General features: G+C 58.8%; 2 protein-coding genes across 15 annotated transcripts in view; one reads left to right on the top strand and one right to left on the bottom strand.

Moving 5' to 3' along the window:
• LOC105489263 (heat shock factor binding protein 1 like 1) overlaps nt 1-4462 on the bottom strand; it is a 41285-nt gene extending 36823 nt beyond the window's left edge. For 3 of the 8 annotated variants that reach the window (XR_011617240.1, XR_011617241.1, XR_011617239.1), the window contains exon 1: nt 1887-2516. The gene's annotated coding sequence lies outside the window, so the exon portion shown is untranslated. Of the gene's footprint in view, nt 1-932; nt 2517-3798 lie in introns of those variants that run through there. The other 5 variants (XR_011617235.1, XR_011617236.1, XR_011617238.1 and 2 more) reach the window with 5 other exon arrangements.
• An 88-nt stretch (nt 4463-4550) lies between these two features.
• Nucleotides 4551-14681, top strand: part of SLC66A2 (solute carrier family 66 member 2) — a 48925-nt gene continuing 38794 nt past the window's right edge. For 3 of the 7 annotated variants that reach the window (XM_011753982.3, XM_011753984.3, XM_011753987.3), the window contains exons 1-3: nt 4551-4688; nt 5177-5478; nt 12860-12993. In XM_011753982.3, the coding sequence (XP_011752284.1) occupies nt 5276-5478; nt 12860-12993 (337 nt within the window). In that variant the 5' untranslated portion in view covers nt 4551-4688; nt 5177-5275. Of the gene's footprint in view, nt 4689-4830; nt 5479-9053; nt 12503-12614; nt 12679-12859; nt 12994-14681 lie in introns of those variants that run through there. The other 4 variants (XM_011753983.3, XM_024795220.2, XM_071085800.1 and 1 more) reach the window with 3 other exon arrangements.

Genomic DNA, 14681 nt, shown 5'->3' on the forward strand with positions numbered 1-14681 from the left:
ACTGATTCTTTCCTTTATTCTATCTAGTCAATTAATGAGCATTCTTTATTTCTATTAGTGTGTTTTTGACTTCTAGCATGTTTTTTTGATTATTATTGTTTCCATCTCTCTGCTGACATTACCTATCTAGTCTTGCACGTTGTCCAATCTTTCCGCTAAAGCCAGTCTATCCAGGAGTTTCTGCTTTGGGTGAGCAGCTCTCAGGTGCTGTGTCTCCCTGGATGTGCCTGTCTCTTCAGAGCAGGGTGCCAGTTTGTCTGGGAGCCTCAGTTCTCTGATGGGCCCATGAAAGGCTGCTGGTTTGCCACGCGCCCTGCTATTCTTTGCTGTAAGCATGGGAGTGGTGACTGCCAAGCACGTCACATGACACCAGTTGAAGTTGTGGAACTTCAGAGCCAGGCTCCTAAAGCGTGACTTCCAATCCACCTTCTGTACAGGTTTCCTTAAAAAAATGGGGTGCGCGACCGGCACGGTGGCTCACTCCTGTAATTCCAGCACTTTGGGAGGCCTAGGTGAGAGGATGATTTGAAATCAGGAGTTCAAAGACCAACCTGGCCAACATAGTGAGACCCTGTCTCTATTAAATAAATAAATGAAATAAAAATAAATAGGCTGAGTGAGACACAGGGGCTCCAGTCTTCCTCTGATGTCCCAGCTCTCAGAACAAGGTTGCTTTGCTTGCTTTTCCTTTTATAAGCACCATGTGTTAGGCAACTGCTTAGGTGGTTCCCTGAGGTATTCATGCTCCTACGTGACACCCTCCTCTGCATGGGGCCAACCCAGTGACTGTTTCTCATGAGCTGAGCCTGGAAAGCATGAGGCACAGCTCTGATCTTGTCAGTCTCTCATTGGCTCCTGCAACAAATGACCACAAGCTAAGTGGCTTTTACAACAGCGGAAGTTTATTCCTTCACAGCTCTGGAAGCCAGAAGTCCAGAATCACTTTTAATGGGCTGAAATCAAGGCATTGGCAGGTCCAGGCTCCCTCGCATGGCTCCTGGAGAGAATCTGTTCCTTGTTTCTGGCGCCTCTGGTGGCTCCGGCGTTACTTGGCTTGTGATTGCATCACGTCCACTTTCAGGGCCCCATCTTCATCTCTGCTCCATCTTCCCATGGCCCTCTCTTCTGTGTGGCACCACATTTCCTTCTGCCTCCCTCTTACAAAGATGCATGTGGCCAGGCATGCTGGCTCATGCCTGTCATCCCAGCACTTTGAGAGGCCAAGGCAGGAGGGTCGCTTGAGGCCAGGAGTTCCAGACCAGCCTGGCCAACACAGAGACCCTGCCTCTGTTGTATTTATTTAATTATTTTTGAGATAGGGTCTCATTTTGTCACCTAGGTTAGAGTGCAGTGGTGCGATCCTGGCTCACTGCAGCCTCAACCTCCTGGGCTCAAGCAATCCTTCCACCTCAGGAGTAGCCGGGACTACAGGTGCACACCACCATGCCCAGATAATTTTTCTATCTTTTGTAGAGATGAGGTCTTGCCATGTTGCTCAGGCTGGTATCGAACTCCTGGGTTCAAGAGATTTACCCAACTCAGGCTCCCAAAGTGCTGGGATTACAGGTGTGAGCCACAGTGTTTAGGACCCACTCGGATAATCCAGGACAATCTCTCTATCTCAAGATCTTTAATGACATCCAAAAAAAAAAATACTGTTTTCCCATACGAGGTAATATTTACAGGTTGCCTGGATTAGGACTTCATGGCTTTATAAGGGCCATTTTCCAGCTGTGCATGGCTTGGTGGGCTTCTCTTGTTTGTAGGAAGCTATGTGACAAGCGCAGTACCTGCAATGAGCTGTGATTGGCTGATGTAGACCGGGGTGGACTCCAGACAGGTGGTGCTCGAAAAGGTACAAACTCACTCTGCGGTCATCAACTCACCTTTCGGGGTGCCTCTGAGGGGTGAGGCCTGTGGAGTGAGGTCCAAGCATGCCAGATTTTGTCCACTGAGCCAGGCTCCTGGAGGCCCTGACAGATGCAGCTCCAGGCCCCAGGCTGCACAATTTGCCCCATGCTTCCACAGCCTCTGGATTTAGGATAACCGAGGCCAGCGTCTGGGACCCCAGTGCTCCAGTGAGGGTCAAGGAAGCCCGGAGCTTACTCCAACCTCCAGGGCAGAGAGGACGGAAGATCCCAAAGGCCCCAAGGCTCGGGGAAGGGCGCGGCTGAGCAGGAGCAGCTGCTTTTCTCTCCCAGGCTTCCTGCTGTGCCTTTTACTACCCTCTACCTTCCTGGTGCTGGGGCTCCGAAGGGCTGGCTCTAAAGAAGTCCCAACGCCAGCCTGGGGGCGCAAGGAGGGAGCAGCCTGTTTCGATTGTCGATTGTCGGAGACTTGCTCCTAGTTAGGTGGTAACTGTCCTTATGATCCCCCACAAAACCAGCCAGGCAGGGGGCAGAGAGCCAGGCTCGTGGAGAAGAGGCCGCTGCTGGAGGGGAAGCAACCCTGAGCGTGGACCCCTCAACCTTGTCCCTTACCCGTGCACCCCTCGCCTCACACCCTCGCGGCCCTCATCCACGCGTCCCTCACCCTACACCCACCCACCCGTCACTCGTTCGCCCCTCACCCCTCACCCGCGCGCCCCTCACCCCTCACCCCCCACCCCTCACCCGCGCACCCCTCACCCGTGCGCCCCTCACCCCTCACCCTCGCACCCCTCACCCCTCACCCGCGCGCCCTCACCCCTCACCCGCGCCCCCTCACCCCTCACCCGCGCCCCCTCACCCCTCACCCCCCACCCCTCACCCGCGCGCCCTCACCCCTGACCCGCGCCCCCTCACCCCTCACCCGCGCCCCCCCACCCCTCACCCGCGCGCCCTCACCCCTCACCCGCGCGCCCTCACCCCTCACCGGCGCCCCCTCACCCGCGCCCCCTCACCCCTCACCCCTCACCCGCGCGCCCTCACCCCTGACCCGCGCCCCCTCACCGCTCACCCGCGCCCCCTCACCCCTCACCCGCGCCCCCTCACCCCTCACCCGCGCGCCCTCACCCCTCACACGCGCGCCCCCACCCCTCACCCGCGCCCCCTCACCCCTCACCCGCGCCCCCTCACCCCTCACCCGCGCGCCCTCACCCCTCACACGCGCGCCCTCACCCCTCACCCGCGCCCCCTCACCCCTCACCCCCCACCCCTCACCCGCGCGCCCTCACCCCTGACCCGCGCCCCCTCACCCCTCACCCGCGCCCCTCCACCCCTCACCCGCGCGCCCTCACCCCTCACCCGCGCGCCCTCACCCCTCACCGGCGCCCCCTCACCCGCGCCCCCTCACCCCTCACCCCTCACCCGCGCGCCCTCACCCCTGACCCGCGCCCCCTCACCGCTCACCCGCGCCCCCTCACCCCTCACCCGCGCCCCCTCACCCCTCACCCGCGCGCCCTCACCCCTCACACGCGCGCCCCCACCCCTCACCCGCGCCCCCCCACCCCTCACCCGCGCGCCCTCACCCCTCACACGCGCGCCCTCACCCCTCACACGCGCGCCCTCACCCCTGACCCGCGCCCCCTCACCCCGACCCGCGCCCCCTCACCCCTGACCCGCGCCCCCTCACCCCTGACCCGCGCCCCCTCACCCCTGACCCGCGCGCCCCTACCCCTGACCCGCACCCCCTAAACCCTCACCCGCGCCCCCTCAACCCTCACCCGCGCGCCCTCACCCCTCACCCTCGCACCCCTCACCCCCCACCCCTCACCCGCGCGCCCTCACCCGACCCGCGCCCCCTCACCCCTGACCCGCGCCCCCTCACCCCTCACCCGCGCGCCCCTCATCCACGCGCCCCTCGCCCTTCAGTCCTCACCCGCGCGGGCCAAGAGGGTCCCGGGCGAGGGCAGCTCCCTGCGGGTGGGTGCGGGGCTCCGAGTGGGCTCGGCCTGCGAGGCCGGCAGCAGGGCCCAGGCTCCACACACGCCTGGCCTCGGAGTCTGTCTTGAGGCTCAGGAGCTGCCTTTTCTGCAAATAGGCGCCCAACGGTTCAGCCCTGAGAACTGCACGGGGATGGGGGGAGGTCGCCCCGCGTGTCTTCAGCGACAGCGACCATGGCCACAACCACGATGATGACAACGGCCACGGTGACGGCCGCGCGTCCAGCCGCCCCCCGGTGACGGCCCCGAAGCATCTGCTCGCGGGGCGCCTGCATTGGAGCGGAGATCCGCGCGGGGCGCTACGTTTCCCGAGACCCTGGCCGCCCCCGGGCGCTGCAAACTCCCGCCGGGTGCCCGGGTCTCCTGGGTCAGGACGGAGCTGGACGAGACTCTTTCCCGGGCGCCCGCGTTCAGGACACGCATGATGGGAACGTCCGGACCCCGCCGCCCCCGCCCTCCAGGACCACGCCCTCGCTAGGATGGCCGCGCGCCGGGACGGCTGGAGACTGGTTCACGCCGGAGACGGGTTCATGTGGGCGCCAGGCCTGAGGGACCGGCCCCGCCCGGCTGGTATTTCCCGACCGGGCGGGAGAAGCCACGGTCCCCCGCCGCCCCGACAGCCCCGGCTCCCGGCCCCGCCTCGGCCAACCCTACCCCGCGCGCTCTAGGACCCGGCGGCGCCGCCCAACAGCTCCGGCGTGGGCGGGGCCCGGCATTGTGACGCCGCGGGGCGGGGTTTCCCGGCGCCGGAGCGGACGGACGCTGAGACGCGCGCGGTTAAGCGGCGCGGGGACGCGGGGCGCAGGGCGCTGGGCTAGGGGCGCAGGTAAGGAACGCGGGGGCGGCGCGGGGTCCTGGCGGGGCGGCCTAGGGCGGCCGAGGACGCGGGGCCAGGGCAGTTGGCCGCTGCCCCCAGTCCCTCGGCTTGGTCCTGTGGGTCACCGGCCCGGCACCCCCTCCCACGAGCCGTGCGCCCCATCCTGGGCCTGCGCCCCCTCCCACGAGCCGTGCGCCCCATCCTGGGCCTGCGCCCCCTCCCCCGACCCCATCCCGGGACACGCGTGGACTCCCGCCGGCTAAGCGCACCCGGGCGGTGACACCAGGGGCTGCGCCCGTCCTCGACCCCGACCCTGGGAACCCTCCCCAGCCCCCGCCGGGTGCGTGTCGGGACCCCCAGACACCCCCGCGCCCCGGTCGCCCACGCTCTGCCTCGGGTCCTGCGGCCGGCGCGGGTCGGGTCGGGTCGGGTCCTTGCGCGCCGGCCCACCCTCCCTGGCGGGACTCCAGCCGCTCCCCGCTCCCCGCTCCCCGCAGGCTCCGAGGCCGCAGGAGCGCGCGGAGCGGCGATGAGCAGGCGGCCGGTGGCCCGCGGGGCGCGGAGCTGGTGACAGCCTCGGCCAGGCGGGCGCTGCGATGGAGGCCGAGGGCCTGGACTGGCTTCTGGTGCCACTGCACCAGTTGGTGTCCTGGGGCGCGGCCGCGGCCATGGTCTTCGGAGGGGTGGTGCCCTACGTCCCGCAGTACCGGGACATCCGCAGGACGCAGAACGCCGACGGGTTCTCCACCTACGTGTGCCTGGTGCTGCTGGTGGCCAACATTTTGCGGATACTCTTCTGGTAAGTTGGGGGTTTGCTTTCCTGGGCTGCGCTCGGAGAAGAGGGTTTCTCCTTTGGAGTTTCTGGTTGAGTCCGGGGGAGCAGCAGGGTCCACACCTCCTGGCTGGGCCAGCGTCCTGCTCTGCCGTCGATGGGGTACGTGGCTGCAGGCGAGTCACTTCTTAGGGTGAGATTATTTTTTCCAGAAAAACGGTGGGATTGGAGAATAGAATCTCAGAGAAAATCTCCAGATCTGCCTTCTCGCATCATGCCCCGCACGGGTGCTTAGCAGGGACCTCTCTGCTGGGCAATGGCCTAGGCCTGCCCGTAGAGAGGAGCCGTTCCTGCCCACCTTTCTCATGTTGTGTCGTTTTTCTTTATTGCTTTGAGAAAGGGTCTTGCTCTGTGGTCCAGGCTGAAGTGCATGATGTGATGACAGCTTACTGCAGCCTCCACGTTCCTGGGCTTGGGTGATCCTCCCACCTCAGCCTCCCAAGTAGCTGGGACCACAGGTGTACCACCACACCTAGCTAATTGTTTTTTTGTATTTTTTGTAGAGACGGGGGGTTTCACTATGTTGCCCAGGCTGGTCTCGAACTCCTGGCCTCAAGCATTCCTCCCCACTGGGCCTCTGAAAGTGCTGGGATTACAGGCTGAGCCACGGCGCCTGGCCTGCCTTATTTAAATAGGAAGTCACGCTCTCCGGAGACTGTCTTGTTCCTCTCAGGCCAACTTCCTCTTTGTATTTGCGTTAGGCTGAGGAAATTGAAATTAATTTTAACAGTTGTTGAAGCCAGACATAATTGGGAGAATGAGTTTTTGGAGAAAATGAAGAGGTCTCACAGCTGCATTCTAAGGCCAAAAACGTCTGGAATTTTTCTTTCTGCCGGGTGATCCCAGCCTTTCTGTCTATGCAGATTGGAAGGTGTCTGCGGCTCTTCCCATGAAGAGGACCTGGTGGAGGGGTGGAGAGAAGGAGTCTAGGCAGCTGGTGTCAAGAACTCTGCTTCTGACTCTGGTCACTGAGTAATCACATACCTGCTTCTTTGCCTGTTAGTTTTTTTTTTTTTTTTTTTTTGAGACAGAGTCTCACACTCTGTTGTCAGGCTGGAGTGCAGTGGTACAGTCTCGGCTCACTGCAACCTCTGCCTCCTGGGTTCAAGTGATTCTCCTGCCTCAACCTCCTGAGTAGCTGGGACTACAGGCTCCCGCTGCTGTACCCAGGTAATTTTTGTATTTTTAGTAGATACGATGGTCACCATGTTGACCAGGATGGTCTCGATCTCTTGACCTCGTGATCCACCCACCTCGACCTCCCAAAGTGTTGGGATTACAAGCGTGAGCCACCACGCCTGGCCCGCCTGTTTTTAAGTCAACCTTGTTGAGGTGTGATTTGCATTACATGAAATGCACCCCTTTCGTGTCCATTTGATGAGTTCTGATGCTGGGGTGCCCCTGTGTTCATGAACTGGGGTGCTCCCTGCTCCACAGCCTTCATCCCAGCCCTGGCCGTGGGCAGCCGTTGGTCCACGTGTCCCTGGGTGTTAGTTTTGCCTTTGCCGGGGATTTTTAGGTGAGCGAGTGGGTTGGCTGCCTCTTCCCCAGAGTTGTTTCTGAGGCAGGGAGGTTTGTCCCCTGCAGCGATCTCGGAGGGGGATTTTGGGTCCGAGTCGTGTCTCAAGGTTTGTCTCTGGGCCGGGCTGCATCTGAGGGAGGGTCAGGGGGCTCATTTTGGAGACTGCTTCATTCTTTCCCATCGCCTGCTGTGGAGACAGTGGCTGGCGGTGCTGCAGTGGCCTCAGTGAACATAAGGTTGACTGGGAAGTAGGTTTCTAATTGTCTAATGCTGTTGAATATTTTGAGTGCACGTTGTGGGAGTTGGGGAGATGCTGGTTGGCAGGCCACCTGCTACAGCCCCAGCTCACATGTGTATGTGGTGAAGGAGCATTTTTAGGGTTATAGAATAAATTTTAGGGTTATAGAATAAATTTAGGGTTATAGAATAACGTTTAGGGTTATAGAATAAATTTTCTCCAAAATAATGGAGGAAAATTGCCTGAGGGTGGATAACCATATGGGAAAAAAGTTCTACTTAGAGGATCCCCCACACCCCCGGTATGCTCATAGTCCCAAGTTGCTAAAAGAAAATAAATTAGGTTGGGCACGGTGGCCCACTCCTGTAATTCCAGCACTTTCGGAGGTCAGGGTGGGAGGATCACTTGAGACCAGGAGTTCAAGACCAGCCAGCGCAACATAGCAAGACCCCATCTCTACAAAACATTTGCAACATTAGCTTAGGTGTGGTGGCATTACCTGTAGTCCTAGCTACTTGGGAGGCTGTGACAGGAGGATCACTTAAGCCCAGGAATTCGAGGCTGCCGTGAGCTGTACTCCAGTCTGACCAAAGAGAGAGACCCTGTCTCAAAAAAAAGAAAGAAAAGAATCTATCTAATGTCCATCTCAGTATCTGGTTTGGAGAAGTCAGAGATTAACCCAGTTTCCTGGTGCCATCTTGTCGCTGCCTCATGACCTAACTGGCACTTGACGTAGAGGTTTGAAGCTGGGGTGGGAGTTCTTGCTTACAGGCCTTTGAGAGACACTTGAGCTCTTGGTGGAGCACAGGGCAGCCTTCCAGGGAATTCTGAACTTTGTCCATGGGTCTCTTCATAGAATCAATATCCTGGGCTGTCGTGGTCATGCATGGCTTGTGTGACCACCGAGTGCACACACAGGGCCCCAGCGTGTTCCAGAAGACGGTGGGGCTGTCCTGGTCATGCATGGCTTGTGTGACCACCGAGTGCACACACAGGGCCCCAGCGTGTTCCAGAAGACGGTGGGCTGTCCTGGTCATGCATGGCTTGTGTGACCACCGAGTGCACACACGGGGCCCCAGCGTGTTCCAGAAGACGGTGGGATGAAAGCGGGGAGAGCAGAGGGTGCTGGTCCCTGCTGGGCGTCCCTCCAGCCTGAGAATGTGCCTTCTCTGCACTCCACACAGGCACATCCTCTGTGCCCACCCGGTCCCCAGGTCCTGCTGTGCAGAGGGGGATAATGACCCCTTCTGTTTCTCTCTTGGGAGCCTCTTGTGACCCCCACTCCTGGCTTCCCCTCTCCAGGCTTTGTAGGTTCACAGCCTCTTTGATTTCATGGTTTGTAGGGCAGAGGGTTTGTGCTTTAGCGGAAGTGACACGCGGGATGCATCACACACAACCCCGGCCCCACACATGCGCACGCACACTCAGTGTTTGGGATGGGAGTGGTGGTGGCGGGAAAGCAGAGGTGGGGCTGGGCCATGCTCCGGTGAGAGGGGGACGGGGTGGGGGGTGGGGAGAGCAGAGGTGGGGCTGGGCCATGCTCCGGTGAGAGGGGGACAGGGTAGGGGGTGGGGAGAGCAGAGGTGGGGCTGGGCTGGGCTCCGGTGAGAGGGGGACGGGGTGGGGGGTGGAGAGAGCAGAGGTGGGGCTGGGCCGGGCTCTGGTGAGAAGGGCCCTGGGGGAGAACAGAGGTGGGGCTAGGGCAGGCTCTGATGAGAAGGGTCTGGGGGTCCAGTGAGAAGGGGCCAGGCTCTGGCGAGAAGGGGCCGGGGTCCTGTGAGAAGAGGCTGGGGTCCTCCAGCACAGGGGTGGGGTTAGAATCTTCACGCTTCCAAAGGTGCTGGGGCATGGTCCTCAGAGCTCCAGTCCCTCTGGGCAGCCCCGCATTGGGGATTTGGGGTACATGGCATATGGGGCTCTGCAGTCCTGCAGGGGCTGCTTTAACAGTACAAACGCAGGGATTCTGAAACATAGGTCACTTATGTTTTTGTTTGTTATAGTCGTTACTACCATTTTGTGAAACCAGCATTCAGCAGATGACACTCTGCGTAATGCCAGTGTGCAGGGTTTGGCAGGTTGGTGCCAGCAGCCAGGAGAAGGGCTAAATGATGCCTCATAGCTGGTGTTTGCTGGCTGTGAGTACATGGAGGAAAAGCGGAGAGGCCAGGCGGGGATCAGGCCACACTGGGCTGCAGGGCCCTGGGAGCCTCAGCTCCATCCACAGTAGGACCCAGGCTGGAGCACTCTGAGATGGAGGAATGAAAACATTGTATCAGAGAGGTCATAACATTTTGTTACTGAGGGTGATAGCTTTAGTGGTGCCTAAGAGAAGACACAAAGCTACAAAGCTGCTCTTTTGCTGGATTTTTTTTTTTTTTTTTAAGACCAGAGTCTCGCCCTGTTGCCCAGGCTGGAGTGCAGTGGCACAATCTCGGCTCACTGCAACCTCTGCCTCTGGCACGATCTTGGCTCACTGCAAACGCTGCCTCCTGGGTTCAAGCAGTTCCCTGCCTCAGCCTCCCGAGTAGCTGGGATTACAGGTACCGGCTGCCACGCCTGGCTAATTTTTGTATTTTTAGTAGAGACGGGGTTTCACCATATTGACTAGGCTGGTCTTGAACTCCTGACCTCATGATCCACCTGCCTCAGCCTCCCAAAGTGCTGGGATTACAGGTGTGAGCCACCGTGCCTGGCCCTGCTTGAGTTTTTCTGTGAGATTTTGGAACATAGAGAAGTTTTTCTGTGGGCTTGGTCAGTTATGGTGTACCCTCTATACTGTCTCTTCCTGTGGGTGGGCACCTGGGCATGGTCACCTGCAGAGCCCACCTTAGACGAGGTATCTTGGTGCCTCCCGAGGAGCAGGCTCCTGCACCACACAGGTGGGCTGCCTGGCACCTGCCGTGAGAAGAGCGTGGGAGTTATGCCCTCGGGCAGGAGAGGAAAAGTGCTCTCCTGAGTTCGTGGCCAGCATGGACTGTTATCACTAAGGGAAGAAAAAGTTAAGTTGAGAAGTAAATGTGGCATCTATTTTAATTAGCTTTTAAAATTACTAATGCTGCTGGATTTTGTTTCGTTTTGTTTTTGTTCCTTCTGTGGAACACTGTGCTTTTTGAAATTTTGTGTTTTTCTTTGTCTTCACCCTATTAGTTCACTGTTCACCTCCGGGTACCCTCTCACTTGGTTTTAAAAGTCCTTATTCTTTACTGTGCATATCGAGTTCCTCTAGATTTGATTTTTGATGTGTGGATTATGGGGAAGCTCAAACCTTGATTCGCTCGCCTCCTCCTTTATCTGTCTGTTCATTCATTGCGTCTGTTGAACATTTAAAAAATGCAGGTGGCCTTTCATGCAGAGTGGCCAAAATGGCTCACGTGCAGCCTCATTGCTGGAGGTGAACGTGGTGTGCAGCAGCCTCCATGTGTCCCAGGGCACTGGCCTATTTTAGATGCCTGCCCAGTGTCACCTCCTCAGCCTCAGGTCGCTGTGGGTGAGTTGACCGGCACCCAGGCCGCTTGGTAGCCAGTGCAGAACGGCCCTGGAAGTGACTGTGAGCTTGGCTGTATCCTCCAGCCTTGGGGGTTGCGATCTGTGCTGTATAATATACCGTAACAGTGCAGAGGCCAAGGCCTGGAGGGGGCCGGCGTGGGGGCTGGAGCCAGCCTGTGGGCAGAGTGCCCATGCGCCCTGCACTCCTGCTCATACAGCGTCCCTGCTCCCCCGGCCTGTGCCTCAGGCCCAGAAAACCCCCTTTCAAGCTGCCTCGTTCCCGCTGGCCACATCCTCTGTCCCGGGCCCACCCTCCCTTCCTCCCTTTGCCTCTTTGTCTCGCCTTGTGCGTTTCTTGGAGGCTTCCTGGGGAAGCATCCAGTGAGGCAGGGGGACCGTGGTGGCCCCCGCTGACCTGGAGGTACAGCTTGTCTGCCTGCCCGCCTGGCCCCCTGTCCACCCTGGGCCTGGGCTGCTGTTTTCTCTACCCTTCCCTCTGCTCCCCGAGTCTCTGTGACCTCAGGCAGCCTCTCCCTCTGCTGAGGAGCTCCCAGGAGACAGGGAAGGGCCTTGGTCTCTGGAGCCAGCACAGAGGGAAGCAGCATGGCCACCCTCTGAGGACTGCATCCTGGCTCCCTGTCCTCCCAGGAGAACGTCTGTGGCTTTTTCCAGGTTGCTGTGGGAGCCTCACCTGCAAGTGGCACCTTCTCACCTGCTGGGCTGGTTCACCTGCTAAGGGGGCTGCGGGGTTCCCCCTACTCCTGTTGTGTGTTAATAAGGGGGTGCTAAAGGGGCTCTGGAGTTCCCCCTTCTGCTTTGTGTTGGTAAGGGGATGTTAAGAGGGCTGCCCAGCTGCGTGAGAGCTAGAGAGAGGTGGGGGCTGTGGTGGTTGTTGCTGAGTCTTCCAGTTTTTCAGAAGTTGGGAAATTAGGCTGTTATGTAGGATCTCCTGACTTTGACATGGTGGCGGCCAATTCAAGTATTAAAATTCCCTTCAGTCCAAACTGCAGGCTGATTGAGATTCCCGCCCTGGGACAGTCAGGGAGGGTCAGGGCTGGGTCTTTCCATGAGTACGTGCCACACACAGCCCAGCCTTGGAGATGGTGGCTCTGCAGGCCCGTGTCCCAGCTCTGTGGTGACTCTGGGAGATGGGGAGACCGTAGGGCCTGCCAGTCATTGGCCTGTGTTTCTGCCCTGCAGAGGCTCATGGCTGAGCTGATGAGATGCTCAACCCTGGTCAAAAGTCAGCAAGGTGGCCTGGGAGCCTGCAGCTAGGGGAGCATGGGGCCAGGGAGGCCTGGGGGCGGGGGCGGTACAGACCCTTGGCTGCCTTCTTCTCTCCTGTGGGAGTGTGTGTGCATGTGGAAATTCCGTGTCTGGCCCAGCTGCTGCTCTGCACACTGACCCAGCCTTCCACAGGCAGGAAGCAGGGCTGCTGTGAGCTAGAAACTGGGCTTCTTGCCTGGTGGCAGCCCGGAGGCTGTAGGGAGGGCCTGGGGCACCTGAGCTGAGCTGTGGGAGGGGGACTCAGGACCACCAGACCCGGGTACCAGTGCCTGGGCCACTGGTTCTGGGGAGGGCCAGATGTGCTGAGGGGTCCCGAGTCAGGCTGTGTGTGGGTCTTATGGCCCCTCACTGGAGCCCCACCCCACCTGGAGTCTGGGAGATGGGCAGCAGTTGCCTGGTCACTCTGGTGTTCACCAACCGGGCTCCTTCCCCGGGATGCCGCTTGGGGCCTGGGAGAGGTAGAGTGGATGGGCCTCCCTCCTGACCTGGGTCTGTCCCGCTGCAGGTTCGGGACTGGGAGAGGCAGCATGGATGGGTCTGCCTCCTGACACAGGGTCTTTCCTGCTGCAGGTTCGGGACCAGGAGAGGCAGCGTGGGTGGGCCTCCCTCCTGACCCAGGTGTCTCCCGCTGCAGGTTCGGGACAGGGAGAGGTGGCGTGGGTGGGCCTGACACAGGGTCTCTCCTGCTGCAGGTTCAGGACTGGGAGGGGCAGCGTGGGTGGGCCTCCCTCCTGACATGGGTCTCCCGCTGCGAGTTCGGGACTGGGAGAGGTGGCATGGATGGGCCCTCTCCTGACACAGCGTCTCTACCGCAGGTTTGGAAGGCGCTTTGAGTCCCCACTGCTGTGGCAGAGCGCCATCATGATCCTGACCATGCTGCTGATGCTGAAACTGTGCACCGAGGTCCGTGTGGCCAACGAGCTCAACGCCAGGCGCCGCTCCTTTGCAGGTTGGTGGCCGGCGCTTTGGAATAAAGTCCCAGGGAATCAGAGCGAAGGTGACTCTGGTGAAACAAAAGCCACTCTAATCTGTCCTGATCCAGGCAGCTTTCATTTCGCCAAGTGGTGCTGTTATCTTCAACTGATAGTGTTTTCAGTGTGTTAAATGACTTTAGTTAAACAGTTTATAACTCGAAACAATTCAAGGTAATGATTTCTTCACTGGAAGTTGGGTGAGGCCTTAACAGCTTCACAGTTCTTGGAGCGCCATCCCAGACGGTTTGTGTGTCCGAACAGGAAGTGCTCGTCTGTGCCTGGCTGCATCAGGTCAGACGGTGCCGGGCCAGGCGTTTCGTCTGTGTGCGTGGCCTGTACACAAAACACACCTTTTCAGTTTGGCTGTGACTCACGGGCTACCTTAGCCAGGGCCTTTCTCACAGACCTTGTTAAACAGACCCAGAGGGTCAGGCAACCCCTTTATCCGGAGCACACGGGCAGGGTACGCACACTGCCGAGTTGACAGCCGGGCACGACCAATTACATGCTTAGCACATGCTTAGCACATGCTTAGCACACATGACTCCTTAACCTTTGGTGGCTTAGAAAATAGAAAAGACTTCTTCCAGTGTTTGCCTTTTGTACAGTTTGTTCAGTCTGAACCCTCTTTGCACATGCAGGCTGGCAGGCTTCTTGTGTGCAGGAGGGTTAAATCCTTCCTTTTGTTTTTCTTCTAATTTCTCAGTCGAAGATGGCGCTCCCTTTGGCTTTGAGAGAGGTTGATCTCAGCTGTCTCTTGGAGAAAAGTGTTTCCCTCAGAGTTTGTTTAGTTTGGGGCTTCTGTGGATTTGAGATCTTGCCGGGGAGTTGTGTCCCTGTTTCTATTCCCGATCGCTGGTTCTTCCTGTTGGAGGGGTCCCACCTCTCCCTTTTTGTCTGCTCCTGTTTCTAGACTGAGGTGAAATGTGTGCTGCTTTCAGCCTCTGTAGAAACCCGACCAGCTTCCCGCCAGCGTGACCTGGGCCAGGTAGTGTCACTGTGGCCACGAGATGAGCACCAGCGTCTTTTTTTTGTTCTGTTCTTTCTTCCCATTCCCACTGTTCTCCTCTCCTCTGAGTCTCTGCTCTGTTCCCTCCTATTGTGATTTGGGTTTGAAATTACACCAGAGATGGTGCTGACGATACCACAGATCTTGCCTAGAAAGCAGGCTTTTTTTTTTTTTTTTTTTTGAGATGGAGTCTTTGCTCTATTGCCCAGGCTGGAGTGAGTGGCGTGATCTTGGCCCACTGCAAGCTCCGCCTCCCGGGTTCACGCCATTCTCCTGCCTCAGCCTCCCGAGTAGCTGGGACTACAGGTGCCCGCCACCATGTCCGGCTAATTTTTTGTATTTTTAGTAGAGACGGGGTTTCACCGTGTTAGCCAGGATGGTCTCGATCTCCTGACCTCGTGATCTGCCCGCCTCGGCCTCCCAAAGTGCTGGGATTATAGGCGTGAGCCACCGCGCCCGGCGGGAAGCAGGCTTTTAAGAACCGGCCGGATTCCCGGCGAGGTGAGGAACTGTGGTTTTACATTTCGGTTTAGGTGACTCGGTCTTGCTCTCTGCAAGGCTTTGGTCCTTCTCTGGAGCTGAGCTCCTCATGGCGTGTTCCCTGCCCCTTTGAACCTCGGTATTTAACTTGGAACAGGAATGTTCTCACTGTGG

This window comes from Macaca nemestrina, chromosome 19 (genome assembly GCF_043159975.1).
Source record: "Macaca nemestrina isolate mMacNem1 chromosome 19, mMacNem.hap1, whole genome shotgun sequence".
NCBI classification, from domain to species: domain Eukaryota; kingdom Metazoa; phylum Chordata; class Mammalia; order Primates; family Cercopithecidae; genus Macaca; species Macaca nemestrina.